At 58.2% G+C, this 26,210-nt stretch overlaps 1 protein-coding gene across 1 annotated transcript; it reads left to right on the forward strand.

Moving 5' to 3' along the window:
• The first annotated feature begins 15,601 nt into the window (after positions 1–15,601).
• On the forward strand, positions 15,602–25,816 carry PNPLA3 (patatin like domain 3, 1-acylglycerol-3-phosphate O-acyltransferase). Its single transcript, XM_081129277.1, has 9 exons — positions 15,602–15,864; positions 18,023–18,255; positions 19,354–19,419; positions 20,039–20,248; positions 21,902–21,962; positions 22,429–22,644; positions 23,521–23,653; positions 24,344–24,448; positions 24,872–25,816. The coding sequence occupies exons 1-9, from the start codon at positions 15,678–15,680 to the stop codon at positions 24,885–24,887; spliced, it is 1,227 nt and encodes a 408-aa protein (XP_080985403.1). The 5' UTR covers positions 15,602–15,677; the 3' UTR covers positions 24,888–25,816.
• The last annotated feature ends 394 nt before the right edge of the window (positions 25,817–26,210 follow it).

The raw sequence follows: 26,210 nt of genomic DNA on the forward strand, positions 1-26,210 counted from the left end.
CTCTACTTTTTGCAGTTTTATAGGATAACAGTCCTGAAAATATTTTCTGTGATTCATAGGAATGAGCCAAAGAAAATATATTTAGGGTAACAGAAGGTAGGTTCTCACGGTCAGCCAAAGGGGTTATGGACATGGGAAGACAGAGGCTGACTCGGACCCGGGGCTGGAAGGGAGGGACTCGGCGTGAGCTCTCCGGCTCACACAGGTAAGGAGAGAAGCAGCTGTGCTGCGTGTCCGCTGCTCTTACTTAGTATTATTTACATTTAGAAGCTCTGTCCTCTGAAAGGCCCTTTGTGCAAAAATAGCCCAAAACAAATGAGTGCGTCCGGCACCGAGGCCTTGGTTTCTAAACAGCATTCCACGCAAACAGGAAACGCTCTCGGGGACAGGACCGACTACAGGGCCGAGCAGGACAAGCGCCAGGTGGGCCGGGGGCATCTTGCGTCAGAAAGCAAGTGTCGCAAGCAATGACGGGACTTGTCCAAAGGATGCGGGAGCCGGCTTGAAGGGGTCTCACTGGCTAAGCTGGGACAGGCTGGACACCTGTACAAATCATTTCACCAGCCGGATGTTCACGGAACGAGGTAAGAGTCTGAGTCCATAGATGAGATGAATGAATAAATAAACAGAGAAGTCAAAGCTCTCCCTTGTGGTAAATGCTAAGTAATCATTGTAGGAAATGGAGAATCGTTTTCCCAGATTCTCGGTAATCACTGACTCAGCCAATAATCATCACCAGAGGCCAGTCCGGCGGGAACCAGGGACAGGGTATTGACAGAGTTTCGGAGCATCACCCTCACATTTATTGTGTTAATTAGGAAAGTGAAAAATAGACTATAGTGGGTTAACCTTGCAAGCACAGTCTTAACCACGTATCCAGGTTATATCGTCACCAATAACAGGACAGACTGGCATTGCAGGCCTCCAGTATGACCCCCGAGAAGGACAGGCCTGTGAGAGACAGAAGAACAACCCTCCAAAGCCGCCCACCTCCTAACACGCAGAATCTTGGGATATGTTATCTTATGTGTCAAGAGGTCTTTGCAGATGTGATTAAGTTAAGGATTTTTTTATTGGCTTTTGTTTTTTTTTATTGGGGTGACACTAGTTAACAAACTTACACAGGCTCACGTGCACAACTCTACAACACATCATCTGTGCACTGTATTGTGTGTTCACATCAGGCCAAGTCTCTGTCCATGACTGCTTAGCCCCGAAGCCCTCCCCCAAGCCCCCCCACCTGGCAATCACCGTAAGGTTGTCCGTATTAAGTTAAGGATCTTAAAATAGGAAGATTGTTCCGGATGACCTGGGTGGGCCCCGTGTGATTGTCCTTCTGCCTCACAAGTAGAAGCAGGAGGCAGAAGAGCCAGAGGGAGACGGAAAGACGCCACAGAGCTGCCTTTGAAGACACGGGAAGGGGCCGTGAGCCCCGGAATGTGGGCGCCTCTAAGAGACAGGGGGGTGGGTTCTCCCTGAAGTCTCCAGAAGGAACTCGGCCCTGCTGACACACTGACTTTAACTCGCTGAAACCCCTTTCTGACTTCTGCCCTCCCAAACTGCGAGATAATAAATCTGCTTTTCTAAGCCACTTAGCTTGTGGTCATTTGTGACAACGGCAGCAGGAAACCAAGACACATCACGTCTGTGGGATTCGTGAGGGAGACAGACGCCTCACTGAGTGAAATTACGAGGGCCCAGGGATCGACCCTGCAGCCCAGGTACCTGCCCTTGGCCTGAAATCAAACCCACGGCCCTTTGGTGCGTGGGCTGAAGCGCTCACCACCGGGCCACGCCTGCCAGGGCACTTGCCTTACTCTTGAAAAAGTTAAAACTGTGCAAGACAAAGGCAGTTTAAAGGAGGCTAAAGGGACATGACGGCCAAGCGCAGTCCGTGGCCCGGGGCTTGAACGCGGCCTGGAGGGCGGTTGGCAGGAGTAAACGTGAATTAACCAAGAGCACGGTGTTGACGATGCTCTTCCCGATTGTGATCACTGTGCTGTGATTACATCACAAGGCCTGTCCTTAGGAAAGACACTGAGATATTAGGAGTAAAAGGCGTGATGTCGCAACCTCCCCAACAGCTCCCCAGATAATACTCCAGCTCCATCCATCTCTGTTTATATAGAGGGAAAGTGTGGGTGGCAAATGTCACTGATCAGAGAATCTGGGGAGAGGGGACATGGCTGTGCTTTAAACACTCAGGTCCACTAAGCGACACGGCCCAGGCCATTGGCAAAGGGGAGGCGAAGGGGGCGGCTGGTGGCCACCCGGCCCGGGCAGCAGACACAGCCTGGCCCCGCCCCTGCCCACAGCTGCTGCCTCCTGCTGGCCGCTGCGCCCGCTCCTGCGGGGCCCCGATCTCCCGGGAGCATTTCACCCGGAGCCCCGGCCCCAGGCTGGCGAGCGGGACTCCCGCTGCCTGGGTCCCTCCCCTCCCCTCCCCCTCGCAAGTCGGGAAATGGACCTACATCAGTAGACCCTGCCTTTGCAAGAATGAGGGTCCCCCTCAGCACGCACACGCACACACACGCACACACACAGGCACACACATGCGCGCACACACGCACAAATGGCCTTAGGGTGACCTATGGCGATTGCTGTCCTCCATCGATTGAGAAAATACTGACCGACCAAGAGCTGCTGTGGATTCAGTAACGCTTTGGGAAAAGGGGAGCAGTTTATTGGTCACGACAAATACTGGGACGCAGATGCCCCTGTGTGTGCAAAGATTCAAGGAGGGTCTTCTAGAGCCAAGGGACCGAGGTGGGGACGCATAGGGTGGGTCCTGGACCTCGGGAGGGGACCCATGGATAGAACAGAGGTCTTGGAGGGGAGAGTTTCAAGATGAGGCTGGTGGGAGGTGGGGGGCTCTCATAGGGTGGACCAGGGCAGGCGGGGTCCCAACAAGGGGCGAGCAGCTGGGCTCAGGCCTTGTCAGGAGAGATGAGCGCAGGGGCACTGGGCCTCTGACCCCGCCCGGCCAGCCCTGCCCGCCCTCAGCCTGCCCTGTGGTCAGAGAAGGGGCCACACACGAACGCTGCCAAGCCCAGGGAGGCCTGCGTGCGGCCTTATAAACTCAGGGAATGAAAGCAACCGCTTAGGACCCTCTGGAATGAAAACTTTCTGACTAAAAACAGTTCATGGCGGGCAGTCAGGTCCCAGGGCAGTATTTTCCCTAACAGAGGTCAGCCTTCACCTGAACTGAGCCTGTCTGCAGTCTTTGTGCATCTAAGATAACATACTTGGAAGCAGACCTTCAGAATATCAAAGTGGTTTTCTACCCCCCACCCCCATTCCTCCCCCAATCCCCAAAGCACAGCCACTGCCCAGGAGCAGAGACCACAAATCCCCTCATTGTTATTATTATTATTATTTTAATCCTCACCAGAGGATATTTTTCCGTTGCTTTTTCAGAGAGAGTGGAAGGGGGGAGAGAGAGAGAGACATGGATGTGACACACGGATTGGCTGCCTCCCGGGCCTGGGCCGGAGAGCGAGCCTGCCCTTGGCCGGAATCGAACCTGGGACCCTTCGGTCCTCAGGCCCGCGCTCCAACCACTGAGCCAAACCGGCCGGGGCCCCTCATTGTTATTACCATCATGTTAATCGTTAACTACCCTGTGCCCACAAATGGAAAAGAGGTACGTGTCTAGGCTTTTACTGTTGTTGTTATTGTTAACCCTCACCCCAGGATAGTTTTTCCATTGATTCTAGAGAGAGTGCAAGGGAGCGGGGGAGAGAGAGAGAAACATCGATGTGAGAGAAGCACATCAACGGAGCCCCTGCCTCGGCTGACCTCAGGACCGGCTGCGTTGGACAGTGGCCCTGCCCTGGCACCAGCCAATCGGTCAGTGGAGACCACGACCCTGGAAGGACACACCTGGGAAGCTGCTGAATAGTCCGTTGAGATCTTCCCCTGGGACCACCCCTAAAATCTCCACCATTAAAACCCTTAGGACGGAGGACCCAGCAAGCTCTCCGTCCCCGGAGCAAGCCAGTCCCTGCCCCTGGCACTGGCACTGTCACCTTGACGGTCCTCACTCACTTCTAAGCTCCAAGGGCCCTTCCAGTACCTCTATAACTTGTTCCCTCAGCCCATTAAATGTTCTCTTAGAGTTCGGGTCTTGGCTCTGAATTCTTTCCTGGCCAGAACCCAAGTACCCAGGTTGCTGAACCCAGGTCAGGTCTGACCCCACTGGCCTAACACGTGGGGCCGTTTCTCCTGATCCAACAGGACCACTGGGAAGGCTCCAGGTGACTGAGACCCCCTGTCTCTGTGCTCTACCCGGGGACTGGTCCGTGCGGCCAGGTGCCCACCAAGCTCCCATCCAATAAGCTGCAGGTGGGTTTCCAGCACAGGACTCAGGCAGAGCGAGGCCCCTGTGGAGAGGCGTCCTTACCCTGGCCCCGAGTCATGGCCTAGCCCTCCCCCCTCCGCACCTCCTCCAAGGGCCAGGCTAGAAACTGAGCATCTCTGAGGCTCTCAGGCTTGTGCCCTCACCCACCAGGCCCTCGGGCCTTCCCTCCTCCCCCGGTGCCCATCGGGCCCAGGCCCCATCCCTTCTCACCCCATTGCCTGTAGTCACCTCCAGCGGCCCCCTCAGCGGGCCCGCCCACACACACAGCAAGGTGGCCCAATCCCTGGCTCAGCTACTCCTTACTCATGCAGGTGCAGATCCACCTCTCCTAAGTCCGAGCTCCTCTGAGTGCTTCCAGATCCCATCCGTTTTGCTCTGGGAGAGGGACCTGTTGCTGCCGCTCTGGGTCTTGGAGACGAGACGCTGACTGGAGTCTGGGGCAGGCCCCTGAGCTGGCCCCCACTTACCCCTGCCAGGCTGGGCTGCCTTAGGCCAGTCACTTTCCCTCTCTGAGCCCGTTTCCTCGCCAGCATGAGGTTGATAATCCTTACCAACACAATAAAGCTGTGTTTAATGGGAAAATGAGAGACACTGCCTACCTCCTGGGCAGCAGACAAAGGGCCTTCCAAATCCTCAAAAGAAACACACATGCGAAGCAAAGAGCAACTCAGATCATACAGGACACAGGCCGAAGCGAGGCACCACAGACACAAAGGAGGGAGACAAAGAACCAAGCCCGGCAGACAGACCCACCAACCTGAGGGACCGCCTGGCACAGATGCACCACCGGGGGACCTCCGGCTTCTGAAATGGGGCAGGTCCGTGTCACCAACAAAGGCCACTCCTGAGAGACACAGAGAGAGAGACATCCAATGGACTGCACTTTTGTAAGATTTGACCACTGGGTGGTGTTTTTTTTAAAAAGGGAATTATACAGAACATCAACACATGCGGATATAAGGCTAGAATGCCTCTGGAAAGATCCAGAAGGAACTATATACAATACGATAGAAATGTAAGGTGAGCCTCCTATGTTATTTTCCATTTTCCAGCCAAGAAAGTAAAAAAAGAGGTGAGATTCTCTTCAAGGTTGTATTTTATTTAATTCAATATATCCAAAATATTACCATTTCGACCTTGTCATAAATATAGAAAAGTATTCTAAGATAATTTATTCTATTTCCCTAAGTCTCCTAAACCTTTTGCTCTGAAAACACATCTTAATTCAGACACTAAATTCTCAACAGCTAAAGTGACATGTAATCCTCACCAACACAATAAAGCTGTGTTTAATGGGAAAATGTTTCACGTGGCTTCGGCTTGTAAACTTAAGTTTTAATTACTGAAAATAAAATCAATTCAGTTGCTCGGGGCCATTAGCTACATTTTAAGTGCTCAGTCGCACAAGAGGCCAGTGGCGATCCTAATGGACAGTGCGCGGCCAGAACCCAAGAAAGAAGTTGATGCCTCGGGGCACATCCCGCCTCTGGGCCCATCCTGCTTCCCAGGCCCCGGGTGGCTGCCCCGAGGAGCCCGCTGTCCACTGAGGGAGGCACAGGCCTGGGCGACTGCTGTGACACCCGGTGGGGGTTCTCGAGGGTGAGGCTCGGGAGCCAGGCTCCCAGTGGGCACAGGATGGAGGGGCTTCGGAGAAAAGGCAACGTTGGAGCTGGGCCTTGGAGGGTAAGTGAGAACTCAGCAGGCACAGGAGAGGAGACGAGAGCAGAGGGAAGAGTGTGAGCAAAGGCTCTGAGGAAGGGAGGGGCAGGGAAGAGAGAATCCCGGGGGGCAGGCTTGGGGGGGGGCAGAAGGCCTGGGGGCACGAGTTTCTGTGTATTTTGTGCTTCAGGAATTAGGGTTTGCAAATTTTGAGGTGGCTGTCTGAGATCTTCCAGAGATAGTTACCCCGAAGCCAGTCTTGCAGAGAAGCCATCCTAAAGGAACTTGGGGTTCAGCCCCACAGGGCACTGGAGGGCACCCTAGACTTTACTCTGTGAGGGGGTGGAGAAAAGGCCACTGCACAGCAGGTGACGGCCAAGCTTGTTCATGCCCTGAGGACACTCCTGTTCCCTCCCTGGGTCCCTCCCACTGGCCCCACATTCAGTCTCTCTCTGTCCATCCAGGAGGAGGTGACTGGGAGCCATGGGGCTTCTAGGGCTGGAAATGCACCGGAGTTTGACATGATTCCATGAGTAAGTTTACTTGCAAAATACTCGCCCAGCGGTTCATTCACAGCCAGGGCACTTGACCTCGTGTATGTCAAAGCTCACTCCAGCCCTGGCCGGTGTCTCAGTGGTTGAGCGTCGGGCCCTGCACCAAAATGCTGCGGGTTCGATTCCCACTCGGCACGTGCCTGGGTTTTCCCTTTGTTCTCCAGTAGGGGGCGTGCAGGAGGCAGCCAATCCATGTTTCAATCTCACATCAATGTTTCTCTCTCCCTCTCCCTTCCTCGCTCTAAAAATCAATAAAAACTATAAAACAAAACAAAAACCTCACTTTAAAATCTTAATATATAAGCCTCTCCTTCCAGCCCCCAGGCTCTAAGTAGTCCCCTCCAAGCTCCCTCCTCTGCCTCCTGGACCCCACCTTTTCTTCCCTGGGAGTCCCTCCCCATATGTTCTCTTGGGTAGAGCACCCTACCCAGGGCCCATCACTCCACTGGGCACCGCGGATGCGGCTCTGCCCCGATGCAAATGTCATTTCTGAGCCTGGCTTGCAGCCCAGCCTCACCCACTGCCCACCTCCTGACTCAGCTGATGGACAGTAAACACCTTGGTTTCCTCCATCTGTAAATGGGAACATGAGGAGGCGTCCCTCACGGGGTTATCACCGGGATCAGAAAGGGTGGCGTTTGTGGAGCACTGAGCTGGCTCCTGGGGTGTGCCAGTGACCACCGACTCCCTGTCACACCAAGTAAAGAGGGTTGACACCTGCCCCAGCCAGAATCTGGGAGGTTTCAGCCCTAGGCTGGGAGACAGGTGCAGATAACCAGTGTGACCAGTCCCATGACAGATGCAAACAGAGGCCAAGATGCAGGAAGGGCACAGGTGACTCAGGCCAGGGGGCGCATCTGTCTCAGCAGGGACCTCCAGGGGGCCCTCGGGCTGGCACAGGTCCACTTCACCTGAGCACGCGGTGGATGGAGAGAGGCCAAGGTTGCGATGGGGGAAGGTTGCTCTGGGGACTGTGAGGCTGAGGTGGGGAGCACCCCTGGGCCCAGGGAGAACAGCAGCCACAGGGCTCTGGGACAGCTTGGCCCCCTGCCGCAGGCCTGGGTGAGCCCCGAAGGCTCGGGCACTGGAGCTGGGTCTGCAGTCAACTGAATGAGGTGAGGAGTGAAGGCCGGGCCAGCTTCCCGGGGGCATCCGCGTGGGCGGTGAGGGGTGAGTAGGAGTTGTTGGGCAGAGGGCTGGTGGGAGCAGGCGGTGGGGTCTTCGACCCAGCCAGGTCCCCTCAGCAGGTCTGCGGGGGTTTAGTAAGTCTTTCTCTTTTTCAATCCTCACCTGAGGATATTTTTTCCATTGCTTTTCAGAGAGAGACGGAAACATGGATGTGAGAGAGACCCGCTGATCGGTTGCCTCCAGCACAAACCCTGACAGCTGGGGGTCGAGCCTGCAACCGAAGTATGTGTCCTTGGCCGGAATCGAACCCCGGACCCTTCAGTCCACGGGCCGATGCTCTAACCTCTGAGCCAAACTGGCCAGGGCATAGTTCAATCGGTCTCGACCCAGCCCTGGAGGCCGAGACTGCGAAAGGTCACACAGCTGAGCCTGGGTCTCGGGCCGCCTCCCCACTCGCCCCGGAGCCTGGGCGCCTCCCACACGGAGTCCAGAGTGTCTCCTGCCCTCTGCTCAGCTCATTGAACGCTACAGGTTAAAGATTATTTTGGGGAGGGGGGTAGGGTGAGGGGGAGGGGAGTATCTGGGTCAATCCAGAGTTTTGTTTCTGCCTTTGGGTTTAAAATGTTTAAATCCATTACCTGGAGGTTCATTCACAAAGTTCTCCAGAGCCCCCTGAGCCTCAGAGGAGGGGCAGTTTTAAATGGCAGGCCGGGGGCGGCAGGTGTGGCCCTCGGGTGCCGGCTTCCTCCCATCCTGAAGACGCCCCATCTGCCCCGACTCCCCTCACTTGCAGTTTGAGCTTCGAAGGACCTGCCTGCTGGTCCTTGGAACTGCGGGGACGCGGGGCACCAGCTGGGCTCTGAGGGCCCCACGCGGCTCTCTCCTCGCTCCCTTTGTAACAGGGCGCGGAGGAAACACTGCCCCGCAGGGGGTTACAGACCCTCTGGCAGGGACCCATGACTGTCCTGGCCCCGTCTCGAGGCCTTTCCTGCTTTGTGCACCTTCTCTCTGAGCCCTGCCTTTCTTTTTCTCATGAACTTTTTTTTTTTTAATCCCCACTCGAGGATATTTTTTCCTTTGCTTTTCAGAGAGAGTGGAAGGGAGAGAGAGAGAGAAACATCGATGTGGGAGAGACACATCGGTTGGTTGCCTCCCGCACGGTCCCCAACTGAGGCCAGGGATCGAGCCTGCAACCGAGGCACGCGTCCTTGGCCGGAATCGAACCCAGGACCCTTCAAGTCTGCGGGCCAATGCTCTAACCACTGACCTAATCCCGCTAGGGCATGAACTTTTTAAAAAAATTTAATCCTCAATAAAAGATAGGTTTTGGGGTGTGTTTTTTTTATTGATTTTAGAGAGAGAAAAGGAGAGGGGGAGGGAGAGAGAGAAACATGGATCAGTTGCCCCCTGTATGCGACCCGAATGGGGATTGAACCTGTAACTCAGGTATGTGCCCTGACCAGGAATCGAACCTGAAACCCTTTGTTGTCCTAGGAAACACTCCAAGCCACTGAGCCACCCGGCCTGGGCAACCCACCAGCATCTTCGCTGACCCATCACAGTGGCTCCATTCTGACCATTCAGGACTGTGCCTTTTGGACCAATCACACCTCCAAGATTCGAGGCCTCGGTTTCCTGAGGGCGGGCCAATCAGGGACAGGGTGGGCTTCTGGGAGCCACCTGCCCTGTCCCCACGGGTGAAACACTGAAGGTGTCACCAGCGCCCGGCGAGCAGAAGGCCGGGGGCCCCAGAACGGAGCAGAGGTGTCCAGCCTTGGAGGGACCTGGCCCCACAGCGGGCAGAGGCGTCCAGCCTTGGAGGGACCTGGCCCCACAGCGGGCAGAGGCGTCCAGCCTTGGAGGGACCTGGCCCCAGGGAGGAGCAGAGGCGTCCAGCCTTGGAGGGACCTGGCCCCCGGCCGCCTGGCCGCAGGGCCGCCTCACAGCTCTGCTGTATCCCAGGCGGGCTGTCCCCCAGCCACACCGCTGCTGTTCCCCTCCTGTATCACAACTGAGCGGTTTCGCACTGAATAAAGTTTCCGTCTTTCCCTAAACTGGGGATTCCTGTGGGCCTTCAATTGGCGCCAGTGATCATTGGTTGACACAGGTCTGTCTCTAGAGGCTGAGTCCAGCCAGAAATTCCACTCCAGCAGCCCCATGTTACCCCAGGATCCTCGGATGAGGGCAGCTATTTCTGTCCTGATGTCTCTGGTGACACAGTCCCTCCCAGGTCTGCCCTGCTGCGGGGGTGAGCCCAGGTGCTTCTGTTTCCAGTGGCGCCTGCTCTTCCAGGAACGGGTGGGAGGTCCCGCTCAGCTGCCCCCAGCCCCCGAAAGCTGCTGTGGCCGCCGAAGGCCCTCCTCGCTCTGAGGTGCCTCCTGGTGGGGTGCCCCTGGGAGCAGCATCAGGAGTTGCTCTGAGTTTGCAGCTGGCATGGGTCCTCCTTGGGTTTTCTGAGTTGGGTGTCGGTTTTGGGGGTTTTCCCCCCACATATGTTTTTATTCATTTTAGAGAGAGAGGAAAGGAAAGGGAGACAGAGATGGAAACATCAGTGAGAGAAGCATCGATGGGCTGCCTCCTGCACGGCCCCTACTGGGGATGGAGCCTGCAACCCAGGCCTGTGCCCTGGCTGGGAATCGAACCAGTGACCTCCTGGTGCAGGGACGATGCTCAGCCACTGAGCCACACCGGCCGGGGCAGGGTGTGCGTCCTCACCGCTGGTTTTGTCTGCTCCTTACTCCTCAAGGGGAACCCGTTTCCTTCATTACCAATGCCTCCAGGCCACTTTAAATAAAAAGAAGGATTTTTAAAAGTAAAATTCTGGGTATCTATGTACCGACTCACATTTTTGAAAGGCAAATCCCAGTCTGTTCAGTACACCATAAACTGTTCCAGTTTCTAAAATTAGATTCAAGGTGGAGGGCATAAGAAACCCTTGGGGTGCCTCCCCCAAACTGCATGGCTGCCTGGTGGCCCCTCTGTTCCAGGGCTCCCCCCAGACACAGCACCGACCACCCCACCCCTGGGGCCATCCCTTTGGTAAGTGTCCGACCCCTGTCCTCCCCCACCCCGTGGCCCCAGGCTCACCCACTGTTGGTGCCCCATCCCTCTCCCCGGGGACACCTTTCTCCTGCAAGTGCCCCCCCCCAACACTGGGCTCAGCCTGCTCCAGCAGCGCTGAGAGGGCTGCTCCCAGGCACCCAAAGGCAGGTGACGGCGGGAGAACTCACTGCCCAGTTCCCTTCCCCTGACCCCACCGAGTGTTATTTCTCCTCGGGAACCCCGGCTGGCCTGAGCCCCACTCGCCCACAGTAGTCACCTCCCCACTAAGACACCTCTTCCCCTCTCATTTCCCCACCCCCACTAATGCCTCCTGGGGTCACCTTGTGCTCGTGTCCTGGCCTCTGGGTCAGTTGGCTTCTAGAAGAATCATCTAAGACAAGACCTAAGCTGCTAAAGAATAGTTGAAATGATGAATTAAGGAAATGTGCAGGTCTGTGCAGGTGGTTACATTTGAGTATCACTTTAGCATTCATTCACTCACTCACTCATTCATTCATTCATTCATTCATTCAATAAACACCATTAAGGCCCTGCTCTGGGGTGGGGTGGGAGGTGTGCGAGCCAGCCGAGGAATACTGCCCGAGCAGGAGGGAGCCACCATAGCCTCTGGCGTGTGGCCAGGAGTGTCCACCTGACTTCTCCATGGGTTGTCCCTCTGACCCATAAGGTTACCCAAGTCCATGCTCTCCCAGCACTGCCAATGGGAGCAATTCTGTTCCCTGGGAGCCAGGACACCTGGAGGGAATGCATGCATGACAGAGGGCCTCCTGGGTCCTGTTCTGGGGACAGGACAAGCCTGAGAAGGACCTCATCTCTGAGGACCAGCGCCCAGCGGTGGGGTCCTGAGAGCCGGATGGAGCAGGAGAGGGGTTTCTTTGCAGATGCAAGAGTGAGTCAGGTGAATGGACGCATGCGTGGAGTGTACTGAAGCCAGGAGAAAGATCTGCCCCCTTCACTCTTTAAAACTCTTGACCAGCCCGTCCGGGCGTGGCTCAGCGGTTAAGGGTCAACCTAGGATCCAGGCGATCAGGGTTTGATTCCCGGTCAGGGCACGTGCCCGGGTTGTGGGCTTGATCAATGACTCTCTCATCATTGATGTTTCTACCTCTCTCTCTCCCTCTCCTTTCCTCTGTCTGAAATCAATAAAGACATATTTTTTTAAAAATAAATAAATAAATAAAAATAAAACTCTTGACCAATAGACCCTTTAAGTTCTTGACGCCTGTAGCAAAAGACAGATTTTCGAGAAAAGCATAGACATTCATTTGGTAAAGTTTGACATGACGCAGGAGCCTTCATAAGGAGAGGACTCGAAGAAACGCTCAGTGGGTGCTGTTCTGCCGGGTTAGGTGAAGAGTGGAGAGTCTCAGAAAGACGCGCTAGGACAAGGGGAGCGAGGTGAGTGTGCTGAACTGAGGGAACATTAAAAAACCTGGTCATTTGGATTCCTGTCCGCATCCCTGCTTCTCTGCAGAGAAGAATGTCCTCGGGGCACAGAGAGGGCACCGCCTCTCCTGCCGGGGTCTTGTGACCTGACTCAGGGACAGGTCAGAAAGTCCTGCCTGCACCTGCCATTTCTCAAATCCTTCCGCTGAAAACATGCAAAATGCCACGGCGCCATCTCTGGGGGTCGCGCGTCCCGAACTCCACCAGCCCATGCAGTGGCCTGTGTCAGCCTTAAACAGGAGGGAGATTCTGCCCAGGCCACGACAGGGTGACCCTTGAGGACGTTGTGCTCAGTGAAATCAGCCAGTCACGGAGGACAAATCCTGTGTGATTCCACTTCTCTGAGGTCCCTGCAGGAGTGGAATTCATAGAGACAGAGGCAGAACGCTGGGTGTCAGGGCTGAGGCCGGCCGAATGGGGAGTAGAGTTTCAGGGGGTAGAGTTTCTGTTCTGCATGAACAAATTTGCAGTTACACGGTGGAGTTGTTGGTACAACTCTGAATGTGCTTAATGCCACTGAACAGTGTGTTTAAAAATGGCCAGCATGGTAAACTTCATGTTACGTGTGATTTCCACACGCAAAAGTGACTTACAGCCAGAGCTGGGAACCCGGACTGAGGGTGGGGGCTGCAGGGGTGGGAGGCTGGACCGAGGGTGGGGGCTGCAGGGGTGGGAGGCTGGACCGAGGGTGGGGGCTGCAGGGGTGGGAGGCTGGACCGAGGGTGGGGGCTGCAGGGGTGGGAGGCTGGACCGAGGGTGGGGGCTGCAGGGGTGGGAGGCTGGACCGAGGGTGGGGGCTGCAGGGGTGGGAGGCTGGACCGAGGGTGGGGGCTGCAGGGGTGGGGTGACGCCGACACCGGGCTGCTCAGTGAGCCTGCCAGAGGCTGTCCCTGGGTGAGGAAAGGCTGGGCAAAGTGTGTGGCTGTGGAAGGGTCAGGAGCCAGCCTGAGGCAGTGAGGGGAGGACAGCAGATGCAAGACACCTGGTTGAGAGAGACGCCAAGGCTACCCACAGGTGAGGGATTTGGTAACTGGGTGAAGGATGCCTGCTCTCATTTTGCCAGGGTGACTGCTGGGAGGAAGTGAGTGGGCCGCCCTGGGCCCCATGTGTCCCTGCTAAGCCAGCACAAGTCAGAGCTGGTGACTCTCTGCATTTACAGAGCTAGGAAGGCAACAGAGCCTGGAGGCCGTGGCACCTACCTGCTTCCCTGTGGGAAAGCCCTCAGCCTCTCTCAGGGAGCTCGGTGAAGTCACAGACCCCGCTTCTTTAGCGAATTCCAAACCCTCACCCCCAGGGGAGACCCAGGGTTCGGGTCCTGGGAGCTCCTGGCTGCAACGGTTTGGCCAACCGATCAACACATAAACCTTGTGTGTTTTCTGTTAAAGACACCTTATTGGGTCGATATTGAGGATTCACTCTCATTGAGCTTACAGCTGCCAGCACTATAAGCTGGGTGTGAATGAAGCTGGCCCAACACGCGCATCTCCTGTGTAAGGCACGTCTCTTGCACTTGGGAACCCTAGACGGCCCTTCAGCCCTACACTTGGGGCCCATGTCGAACCTTGAAGTCAACAACTAAAAGCACAAAAATGGGAGATAAATGAACAGTAGACCACAGGAAGGAGAGTTAAAAGCAGAAGGCAGCCCTGGCTGGCTTGGCTCAGTGTTTAGAGCATCGGCCCATGAACTGAAGGGTCCCGGGTTCAATTCTGCACACGGGCATGCACCTCGGTTGCAGGCTCCATCCCTGGTCCCTGCAGGAGGCAACCAATCGATGTGTCTCTCTCACATTTATCTCTCCCTCCCTCCCCCTCCTCCTTCCACTCTCTCTGAAAAGCAATGGAAAAAATATCCCCAGGTGAGGATTTTTTTTTTTTAAAAGTAAAAACAAAACCCCCAGAAGGCAGAGTTTACTTCTGAGTTGCAGACGTGGTGCTGGGAGAGACACCGCGTGACTGCTATCAGAAGTCGGTGAGTGGAAACACTTGACCCCCTCGCTGCAGCGAGGTTACACACAACCACCTGTCCAGATGCTGCCCAGGTGACAGGTTGAATGCTGACAGCAACTCCATGAGTCATTTCACAGAGGACACACAGGCACAGAGACAGGGAGGCCTCATTCCAAAGCCCATCCTCCACTGTCCCTGCTGGCTTGCTGGAGAAGGGAGGGGGCTTCTCCGGGTGGGAAACAGAGGGAGGATGGCCCAGGAGCCAGCATCCCTGGCCGAGCCACTCGGGGCGGATCCCCCCAGGAGCCTGCACCCCTGGCCGAGCCACTCGGGGCGGATCCCCCCAGGAGCCTGCACCCCTGGCCGAGCCACTCGGGGCGGATCCCCCCAGGAGCCTGCACCCCTGGCCGAGCCACTCGGGGCGGATCCCCCCAGGAGCCTGCACCCCTGGCCGAGCCAGTCGGGGCGGATCCCCCCAGGAGCCTGCACCCCTGGCCGAGCCACTCGGGGCGGATCCCCCCAGGAGCCTGCACCCCTGGCCGAGCCACTCGGGGCGGATCCCCCCAGGAGCCTGCACCCCTGGCCGAGCCACTCGGGGCGGATCCCCCCAGGAGCCTGCACCCCTGGCCGAGCCACTCGGGGCGGATCCCCCCAGGAGCCTGCACCCCTGGCCGAGCCACTCGGGGCGGATCCCCCCAGGAGCCTGCACCCCTGGCCGAGCCACTCGGGGCGGATCCCCCCAGGAGCCTGCACCCCTGGCCGAGCCACTCCGGGCAGAGGCCTCCCCCCCTGCACCGCTGCTGTGGGGATGCTCCGTGCAGCTCGGGACACAGGGGCCCAGGGGCAGCTTCGCCACTCCCTAGGGGCAGCAGGAATCACCTAGGCCTGAGTCTCCCCAAAGCCCACGTTTCTACACCGCCCCCCCCCCAACTCCCCACACCTGCTACAACTCTCACTTAGAAGTGAAGCCTTGAAATGGAAACTTCATGTCATCCGTTGAGAACAGCCCCTGCCACGCGCGGGGAGTGGAAGGCGTCACACGGAGCTCTGCTCCCCACGCGCGTTTCATCAGACGCCGTGCTGCTTGGGCGCGCACACAGGGAGCCGATCGCGTGTCTGAAGGACATAAGGACCCAGGGGACCGCCCCCCTCACTCCTGTCTCCCTGACCTGGGCGGTGAAGACTTAGGGACCCCGGGGCTGTCTCTTTCCTGGACGTGCCTTTGGCTGGGACTTGGGGAGCACTGTCCCACCCCTGGGCGACAGGCCCGCCCCCTGCGCCCTGCCCCAGGGCCCTAGCGGCCCGGAGGGCGGAAAGCGGGGCGGAGCGCGTCGAGCCCCAGATCTGGCCCCCGTGCGCCCCCGGGCGGCCCGAGGGAAGGGGCGGCCGCGCTGACGTCACGCGGGGACTACCTGGGCCGCGGCGGCGGGGCGGGCGGAGAGCGCGGCGCGCCGGGTGGAGCTGCGGGGCCCGCGCCCGGACCCGCGCCCCGCGCCCGCGCGCCCCCCGCCCCCCGCGATGTTCGACGCCGAGCGCGGCTGGAGCCTGTGCTTCACGGGCTGCGGCTTCCTGGGCTTCTACCACATGGGGGCCACCCGCTGCCTGAGCGAGCGCGCCCCGCACCTGCTCCGAGGCGCCCGCACCTTCTTCGGGGCCTCGGGCGGGGCGCTGCACTGCGCCTTGCTCCTAACGGGGATCCCGCTCGGTACGTGCCGGGAGGGGCGCCCCCGGGCCTGGGCGCGGGCGGCTCCTGAGGATTGTGGGGTGTCCGGAGGGCCCGAGTTTGGACAGGGTCACTGCGGGTACATCTCGGGGGGGCGCCCTGCGGAGACAGGTGCCTCCCGCGCTGCGTCCTCCGGCCTCGCGCGGGTGGGCTCGTTCGCCCAGCCTGGGGAGGGGGCGCCTCGGGGGCGGCTCCTCTGGGCGCGGGAACCCCGAGCGCCTCCCCACCCCAACTGCCTTCTGGCTCCCGGGCTTGAAGGAAGCCCCAGTTCCCTGGGACTGCGAGCTGGGTCTTCCAGGGATTATGGGGAGAAGGGACCGCGACCCAGGAGGCGGAGGGTGGAGCTGGTTCCTGCGGGTCCCCCCCCCCATATTCTAGGGAGGCTCTGAGCTGCCCCTGGGAAGGGCCAGTTTGTCCTGGGTCCACCGACCCAGATGGGGGCTTTGGCCTGTACCCCAGGGTGGGCGCCTTCCTCCCTTTTGGGCACTTAAGGGACTGGAGAGGGCGCCACCAACCTTCTCTCCCCCCCTCCAGGCACCTTTGGTGCGGCCCAGCCCTCTGTGGGTTGGGGTGCGTTCCTGGCAGAGGGCAACTGCTAGGAGGCCTCCTGGGCAGACTTGCTGGTTTGGAGTTGAGGGGGGTGCGGGTGGGGGTGAGGGGGTTGGAAAGTTATCTCCTCACCTTTTCCAGAGTTTCCGACCCGCCCTAGAGGCTGGAGTGGATCCCTGGACATGCCCCTACCATGCTCGCCCCTGCCCACGTCCCGCTCGGTGCCTCTGGAAGCGAGATCCATTAGAGTTCTGTCCTGATTAACATCTGTGTGTGTGGAAGCCAGTGGGAGGGAGGGGTGTGGGGCTTGTGCCCAGCCGGCCTGCCCACTGGGGTCCAGCATCCTTGGCCTGAGGGTCCGAGGCGGGGGGAGAGCCCGGAGCTGGTGGTAGTGTGGAGCTGTTGGTACCCATAGGTCCCCAGACAGAAAGATAATGCACCTTATGAGCCTAGTTCCTCTGCCATTCCTAGATGACTTACTCAGTGCCGTACTCGGGGACTGCTGTGTTGGACACGGCCAGCAGGGAGTGACTTTGCTCCTGGTGAGCAGGAACCTCCTGCCAGTAGGCGCAGCCTGGCCATTGGAGCGGACCCTGGGCTGACCGACCGCCTTCTCCTTGCAGGGGGAGGGGAGCAAAGGGCGGGAATGTGACCTCAGGGAGGATTCCACTGGCTCCAAGGTCAGTCTGCCCACCCTGGGCTATAGCGGTGATAAAAGCCGGCCCTGTACCTCAAGGTGAACTGGGGACACCTGCCTGGTTGAATGTTTAACTGGGGCCAGATGGAAATGCAGTGACCTCAGGACCCGAATGAAGTGCAGACTCCAGTGTAGGGCTCCTGCTTGGCAGAGGACAGGGGTCCTGGGGCCGTGCCCTGCAGCTCAGGGGCGACAGTCCCACCACCAACTGCCTCCTCTGAGTCGAGCACCTTACAGAATTAGTGGATCTAATTCTCTGCCTCCAGAAGGCAGGGAAACCCGGTCCCACATTCCAAATGCACAGTCTGAGACTTCAAGAGGCGGTGAAGTGAGTAACCAAGGTTCCTGAGCTGAAAGAGGTGACTGCAGGCTTTGGGCTCTGGTGTCCCCTGCAGTGTTCCCTGTTCCCTTCAGCCTCAGGCCCTCCTGCTAAAATACTCCCCCCCCCCCCCCCCCGCTTCTGGCTCTGTGGGGAATGGGGGTGAGGAGCGCTCTCCCGGGCCCCTGGGGGCTCCTTCCCGGGGCCAGGGCCTGGAGGGGGCTGTGCAGTAGGAATACAGCACCACCGAGGATGTCATTGTACGTATCCTAGTAGCAGGATGTAAAAAGGTAAAAGACACAAGTGAAAATAATGTTATTGATCCCAGTAGAACCAAACAGTGCCGTTTACCCATATAATCAATATAAAAGAGTATTGAGGTATTTTACATCTTTTTTTTTGTACTGAGCTTTGAGATCCTGTAAACACTTCTCAATTTGGACCAACCCCATTTTAAGGGCTCGGTAGCGAGGTGACAACACAGCTCCTCTGCTGCCTGGCTTCTGGTCTTGCCACAGGTCGGTCCATCTCCAGGGTGGCATATCCTTTTGTGTGCCTGTCTCCCACCCCTACAGACCAGATTTTGCAGAGCATCACCGACTTTGTCAGGTACACCCGAAGGCGGAACATTGGTGTCTTCCACCCGTCCTTCAACTTGTTCAGGTACCTCCAAGAATTCCTCCAGAAAAACCTCCCGGACAACGCCCACGAGCTCATCTCCGGCAGACTATGCATCTCGCTCACCAGAGTGTCCGATCTTGAAAATGTCCTGGTGTCCGATTTTAAGTCCAAAGACGAAGTCGTGGACGTAAGCAGCGGGCCTGTCTGGGGGTTGTCCAACAAGAAGGGCTGTTTTATTTTGGGAGTAACACAGGGAGGGCTGCGCAGGCCACCTGCCCCATTTCTTAGGATGCAGAAGAACCTGGCTGACCGTGATGTGCTCGGCGTCCCTCGCCTCTGTGACATACTCTGTGCCCCCAGTGGTCTGGGCCATAGCGTCTGAAACCCCGCGAGTTCCAGGACCCTTTCAGTTTTAAATGATGCCTCCCCATCCTTCCTGGCTGGGCTCATGTCCACCTCCTCTGGGGACCCTGCTCCACGATGTGCCTCCTGCACATGACGACTGTTCCTTAATGAGAACAGCTTGCGTGAAGCCGCAAGAGGCGGGAGCAGGTCTTATTGGCCTCTGTCCTCAGGGCCTAGCACAGAGGAGGTTCTTTACAACATCAAAACACCATTTAATTTGGCCGATGCCTTTTATGAGAGTTCAATGGACATCATTTCACTTAGCGTGTTTCTGCATAAGAGCATCCTGGCTCCTGCGCCAGCAGCATCTCAGCAGTCAGCACCGTCTTTCCTTGAACCTTGTTTCTGGGTTTTTCTAGACAGCCAGCGCCTGCCGGTTCCCACACAGGTCCCTTCTCTCTGTGAGTCGTGCTGTGTCCTGCTCGATGCTCCCTAGCGCAGTGCTGCTCCGAGTGTGGCCCCTGGGCCAGTGCGGCCTCACCCGGGAGCTCCTTAGAATTGCACCCTGAGGCCCCACCTCCAACTGCTGCAAGAGAGTCCTGGGCTGGGGTCCGGAGTCGGTGGGTCTACAGGCCTTAGTCCGATCTGGTCCGCCCCAGTCAGTCATCCAGGCCGCAGCGCGAGGTCCCGTCTGCGACGGCCCGCTGTGACCCTTGGGGAGCGGGGACGGGAGGCGGTGCCCACAGGCAGCGTTGGGGCTGAAGGACAGTTGTGTAGGTCACTTCATCGTTCATTCGACCCGTTTATTACAGGGCCCGCTCTGTGCCAAGGGCACCTCCAGACCTGCTGCTCTTCTCACTTACAGAGAAGGCTTGTGGGGCCCGGGGGGCTCAAGGGCAGGCTGCTGGGCCTGTGGCCTCACCCCCTTTTGTCTCCACAGGCCTTGCTGTGCTCCTCCTTCATCCCCTATTTCTCGGGCTTGACCCCTCCTTCCTTCAGAGGCGTGGTGAGTCTGCCTGGAAGCGGTGCTTGCACAGCTCCTGCCTGCAGGGCACTAGGCTCGAGCACCCTAGGACCCCAAAGCAGGGCCTGTGCCTCTCAGCCTCCAGACAGGGATTCCACAGCTGCCCCCTCCCCCCAGCAGAACCAGCTTCACCCAGAGCCCGCTTTCTGGCTGCCTCTCAGGGAAGCCGGTTCCCTCAGTCTCCCTGTGAGCACCAAGGGTAGGTGCCCGGCGGCCTAGCTCAGGCCTGAGACGCTGAAGACGGGGCATCTCGCTCTAAGCAGAGCTCTGCTCCTGGGGCGTGAGTGGCAATCCCCTCTGGGGCTGACTGTCCTTTAGCACGTGGCTTGGGGCAGAGCTGCCCACAGGGCTGCTGTTCGGTTCCACTCAACAAATATGTAAACACATTTGGCCAATTCTGAGCCCCGCGCGGGCAGGGGACAGAGCGGAGGGGTGTGTGCTGCAGGCTCGGGGCCTGCTCGGCTGCGGTTGAAAGAGGGATCCCCAAGCCCGGCCCTCCCCCGATCACCTGGGTCTCTGAGAAGCCTCTGCCCATAATCTGAAAAACGGCAAAACACCAACTGAGCGCTTCTGACAGGAGGTGCTTCTTTCCTCCTTAAAGCGCTACGTGGACGGGAGCCTTTCTAACAGTTCGCCCTCCTTTGACGGCAAAACCACCATCACCGTGTCCCCCTTCTATGGGGAGTTTGACATCTGCCCTAAGCTCAAGTCCACGAACTTCCTTCACCTGGACTTCACCAACCTCAATCTTCGCTTCTGCTTAGGGAACGTCTACCTGATAAGCCACGTACTGTTCCCCCCGGACGTCAAGGTGAGGGGGGGGTGCTCAGCTCTTCCCTCCTGCTTGCTGGAGACCCGCCAGTGGGCTCCCTGGGGAACAAACCAAAGCGGAGGCGGCGCCGCCCACTCTGATTGATTAGCCGAGCGTGTCTCGGGTCCCACTGCGGGGTGCTGGGGGCTCAGTGCCGGCGGCCTCCCACGCCACGGGGGTCGCACCTGCGCATTTGAGCACCCACGCGTCAAAAACAGACAGCCCTGGCGGTGTGGCTCAGTGCAGAGCGTTGGCCTGCGCACCGAAGGGTTGGTCCCGGGTTCGATTCCCGGGCAAGGGCATGTACCTGGGGTGCAGGTTCGACCCCTGGCCCCGGTTGGGGTGTATGCAGGAGGCCACCAACCGATGTGCTTCTCTCACATCCATGTTTCTCTCTTTCTCTCTCCTCCCTCCCTCCCTCCTTTCCAGTCTCTCTGAAAATCAATGGAAAAAATATCCTCAGACAGGGATTAACAAACAAACAAAAATATATGAAATAAAAAATCCCAGAAAGTCCCAAAACACTAAACTTGAATTTGCCCCTTGCTGAGCCCCATGCTGAATCCACATGTATGACATGGTGTGTAGTGTGCCCTGCCGTGGCCTGTGTGCAAACCCTACACGTTTTACATGAGGGACGAGAGCGGGGGTGGGGAACGTCTGGCCTGCGGGGAACATATGGCTCGAGAGATCGTTGGGTCTGGCCCTGCCAAGGCGACCGCAGGTGGGACTCGAAATTCAACGTAGACCTAGGAGCTTTTTTCATAGCTAGTTTTTAAGTTGATAATTTTGTATGGCACGCTAATGATGTTTTAAGTATCTAAATGGCCCTTGGCAGGAAAAAGGTTCCCCACCCCTGGACTAGCGCCTCCATGAATGTCAGCATCCGAGAGGGGTCCTGGAACCAGTCCCCCACAGGTACTGGGGCACAACTGCTGTCTGGGTGCGGCCTGGACAGCAGGATGTGTTTGATTTGCCCAGATGATCTTTTTTATTTTTAAAATATTTTCTTGATTTCAGACGGAGAGGAAGGGAGCGGGATAGAGAGAAACATCGATTAGAGACATCGATCGGCTGCCTCGTGCACGCCCCCTCCTGGGGATCGAGCCCGCAACCTGGGCATGTGCCTGATTGGGAATTGAACTGGGGCCCTCCTGGTTGATGGGTTTGACGCTCAGCCGCTGAGCCACAGCGGCCGGGCCGCCCAGATGGTCTTACTTGTGGCCATGGTCATGACCCACACTGCACCGTGGTGGCTGTAGTGTGCCTTACACCCCAACAGTAAGGAGAAGGTGGACTGTGGCCACTTAGCAGGGCTCAGGGACCAAGGAGGCTGCAGGGCAGTGAGCAGCCACTTGCGCCACCCTTGGAGGCAAGGCTGTGTGTGTGCTCGGGCCAGCAGAGGTGGCAGCTGTTTCTGCCCCAGTGACCACTAGGCCAGGCCCCTGTCATGCTGGGTGCCAGCAAAGGCTCCATGGAGGGGTGCCACTCATGCTGAGTCCTGCAGGAAGGGGCCTGCTGTCTCCTGGGTACAGTGTCTTGTCCAGCCAGGCCTGGCACAGGGAAAGGGCTCAGTGTTTGCAGGAGTCTTCAGTTTAAATGAATGGCTCTCAGTGACACCACCTGGAGTTCACTTACTTGCTTTGCTTACAGGTGGCTGGAGAGATATGCCTTCGTGGGTATTTAGACGCCGTCAGGTTCTTGGAAGAAAAGGGTAGGTATGGGCTGGGGGCAGATGCATCCTCCCATCATCTGGTGGTCAGCAGCCTTGGGCAGCCCCAGGCTCTGTGAGTGACGTCACTCTATGCTCCCCACCTTCACCGCCCGCTCTGCTCAGCCCTCTCATTAGCCTGCTAGAGGAAACCTCCCATTTTACAGGTGGGGAAATGGAGGCTGGGAGAGGTGAGCCAGGGCCCGCACTGCAGTCCCTGGACCTGGGAGGTCCCTGCTCCAGGGCTCTCTCCTTGCACAGTGCCACTCACAGCTCTGTGGCTTCAGAGCCGCAGAGGCTTCCCTCTCCGTTACGGCCACCTGCCCCGTCCATCCCCACCTGCTCCTGAGCTGGTGCCGGGCCTGCAGTGTCTGGGGGCTGCTGGCCTCCCCTGTCATTGCCTGGGTGGGTGAGTACTGACCCTGCAGCCCACATTCACCTCGTGGTTTGTCTTCCATGCCCTCTGTAGGCATCTGTGACAGGCCCCATCCCGGCCTCAGTCTGTCCTCAGGGGAGCCGGAGTTCTTCGCGTTCTCCTGGGAAAACAAGAGCCCGGAGGCTTCCCCAGGGGTGGCTGCCTGGCAGAGGAGGCCTGAGGAAAACGAGCTGCTGGACCACCTGCGCCTCAACTTCCTGCCCTGGGATGAGAGCATCCTGGAGGCCCTGTCACCCACGTTCCTTGCAGGTGACGACTCCTGGGGCAGGAGGGCAGGGATGTTGTTTTCTGTCACTGATAGACTCAAAGGTCTTCTTTCCTGTGTTAGGGACAAAGGTGATGCTGCCATGGGGGAGGAGGCGAGGTCCCCACCTCCTGGCACAGCCTCCTCCATCTGGTGCCTGGCTCAGTCTCCCTTCCCATGTGGACATGGCCAGAAAAAAAACAAACTCCAACTGAGCCCATTTTGAGCCAACGGGGCATGCTCTCAGCTCCTGGAGTCCAGGCACACTGGACTTTGGGGCCCCGAGGGCAGGCCCCTTCTTTCAGAGCACCGCTCTCTGCCTGTGCACCCGCCGCAAAGCCCTCTTTCTCAGGGAGCCCCTCCTGACCCCCTCCCCGCCCCCGGTTTTGAACCTCTCACTGACCCGCGGTAGTGAATTTCATCACGTCGTCGGACACCAGGCGGACACAGTGCACGGGCCAGCTTCCAGCTGGGCACCTGCAGACGTTCAGAGATGAACTAGACGCTGTTGCCCAGGTCACTGTGATTGGTGGCGTCCTGAGGTCATCACGAAGGGGAGACTGAGGCCAGGGGGTTCCAGGCAGGAGGAGATGGAATCCAGCGGAAGGCGGAAGGCGTAGGGCAAGCCCATAAGGAGGGCGGGGTGTTGGAGCGCTCAGTGTGCTCCCCCAGAAAGCGCTGCCAGCTAGAGTTGTCCCTGGGGTGCCTGCAGCCTGCCCGGGGCCGTTCCGGCCGCATCCCCGCCTGACTGCATGTGCGACGGCTTCCGATTCTTCGGCTGCCAGGACTTGTGTATCTTATCAAAATCCCAGGCAGTACCTAGGAGAGGAGGTTTGGTTTCTGCACTGGCGGGAAACACGCCCCCCGACTGTCTCTTTCAGTCCTGAACGAGATGGTCAAAAGCCGAGGGGGCTGCATGAGCAGGATCCGCACGTCCCTCCCGGTCAGCGCCATGTCCTACGTGATGCTCCCCTGCACGCTGCCCGCGGAGTCCGCGCTCGCCATGGCCCGGAGGTGAGCCTTCGGTGGCTTTGTCTCCACCGGAACCCTGGGCATCTGTCTCGGCTTTCTTCACATTGACTGGGGTGTTTGCTTTTCAGTGAGTTAACCTAGTGCGTTCTTCAGTCCATCTTTTAGAGTCCAACCCAACTGTCTGAAACCCAGCTCCGCTTTCCCACCCGTGGTGACCTTCCAGGTCCCTCCCGCCCTCCGGAACCCCCTCCTGCGCCCACGCCGCCTCGCTGGGCGGAGGGGCAGGCGTTTGCCACAGCCAGGCACAGGGCTGGGAGCCTGCGGAGGGCAGTGGCCAGGCCCCTTCGGCAGCTTCCTCTGCTGGGCCCCCCGTGGCCAAGCACCGGGGGCCGGGGCAGGGGGTGGTGTCTCGGCGCCAAGCTGCAGGCATCTTGCTGGGGACAAGTGGGATCCTGGAAAACCAGCCGTTTCCTTTGATTCCCATGGAAATCCCTTGAGCTTCCCTGACTCAAAAGTGGCCTAACTTTGGGGCTTTTAGGTCAGCTTGTCCTGAATCCACCTCCTGGGAATTTACCAGATCGGGATGAGAAGTGAGCCGGGCAGTTTAGCGGGACGAGGGGTGGTGGTGTGAGCCGGCCGCCTGTGTCCAGCTTTTGTTCAGTTCCTTTCGTTTCGGCTCATCTTCCTGCTGATGTGGGGTGTGTGTGTGTGTGTCCCCTCTTATTCCTGCAGGCTGGTGCTGTGGCTCCCAGACATTCCTGATGACATCCAGTGGCTGCACTCGATAACCTCCCAGGTTTGCTCTCGAGTGATGACGCGTCTGTTCTCCACGTTCAGGTAAATGACTTGTGTGGGTCAGACAGGCGTAGCTTTCATCTGATCAGGGCTTGTGTGGCATTCTAGAACTGTTGGCAAGCACCCGATGGGTGACAAGGAGCTTGTCCTTTAGTGCAGGGGCCCTATCTTGTGTGAGGCCCGGGTGCGTCTGCTGAAAGCCAATGGGACCTACCTGTGCAGGGGGCTGCAGAGCCCAGGGAGGCGGCGGGAAAGCCTCCAATTGATCCCAGTTATAATGGAGCTGAGGGCGGCAGAGGGGATGCGTCCAGGACAGGAGTGTCAGAGAGAATTGCTTCTCCTCTAGGAAGTAGCTCTGGGTGCCTGCAGCATGGGGAGAGGGTGGGGCATGGATTGGGGTGCCAGGCAGGGCTTCTGGGGGCTTGGCTGGGCATCATGTTAACGCAGATTCTTTTATGACCTCAGACTTGCCAAATCCTAGACTTGTGGTGGGCCCCCGAAGTCTGCATCGTAACAGGGACTGGTGATGCGGCTGCTTTCCGAATTCTGCACACTGATTTGTAGCAAGAACGGCCTTGTTCTGGTTATGAGAGTTGGATCTTATCCTGAGAATCATGGGCCTTGGGTCTCTCACCTGCTCAACTGGGGTGACCTTCACCTCCTCTTCAGGTTTCTGTGAGGCTTTGGGGACTCCCAGGCACAGCACTGGACACATGGCGGGCATTCATGAGGCGGGGCCTCTGCTGTTACTGCTATTGGCAGACGAGAAGGATTTAAAGTGGGGGTGGCAGGATCCAGTTTGCCTTGGGAAGGACCCCAGTGGCCTTGTGGAGGAGACTGGATCTTGGGCCTGAGTGGCAGCAGTGTCACCAGCATCAGGGCAGCCGCACTGGCCCAGGCAGGGACCAGGAGGCCTGGTCTCAACAGAACCTGTAGGACTGAGAGGTGTCCATAGGCTCCAGGGCCCACAGGAGGTGCCAGTTGCAAGCCCTGGGGCCTGCCTGCATTCTGAGGGAGTAGGGCAGCCAGTCAGGAGGAGATGGGAGAGGGGGCTGTGGGAGGCACCCTGGCCTGTGTAGTCCCGTGGGAGGTGTCCAGGTGGCAGGGAGGGCCACAGGCTTGCAGGCTCGGTTGGTGACATCAGCCCAGCAGTGAGGGGCCCAGAGTGTGGGTGGCACAGCACTCAGCGTTGGCAGACAGTGTCTGTCCCTGTTCGCTGAGACTGAAGGTGAAGGCCGAGTTAGCATTATTTATGGTTCAGATCCCAAATGCTGGCAAGCAGCCTGCAGACATCCCTATACTAACCAGAGCATGATGCGGGCCTCCCTGCTCCCCGTGGTCCCAGGCGCCTCCCCTGGGGACTGTCCAGTTGGGCCCAAGAACTGACAATAAATGTGTATCTGAATGCTTTCCCTTGACTCTGAGTTCTCTACCACGAGCGGCGGCATTGCTCCTTTAACACCACTTCTCTTCCCGATGGCCCTGCCAGGCCAGGTGGCCTCCACGGGCTCCTTCCTGGACCCTGTGGACCAGACCCTCCTAGGATCCCCCTCCTTCCTCTGGGACCCTGGACTCTGAGGGGCTCTTTCTCCATCTTGGGTGCTCTTCCCCAAAGCTCGGACATGCCTGCTCTGTGGAGTACAGAGCTGTTCCTGGGAGGGGATGTTCTTGGAGTGAGTGAGGCCCCCGAAGTCCTTAGTGCAGGTGTGGATCAGGCCCACATGCCCACCTACCCCCGGGCAGCTCCACCTGGCCATCTCTTGGCTGCAGAACATACCCCCACCAGGGCAGAGCTCAGCTCCCA

The sequence above is a fragment of the Miniopterus schreibersii genome (assembly GCF_964146895.1).
Source record: "Miniopterus schreibersii genome assembly, chromosome: 2".
Lineage (NCBI taxonomy): Eukaryota > Metazoa > Chordata > Mammalia > Chiroptera > Miniopteridae > Miniopterus > Miniopterus schreibersii.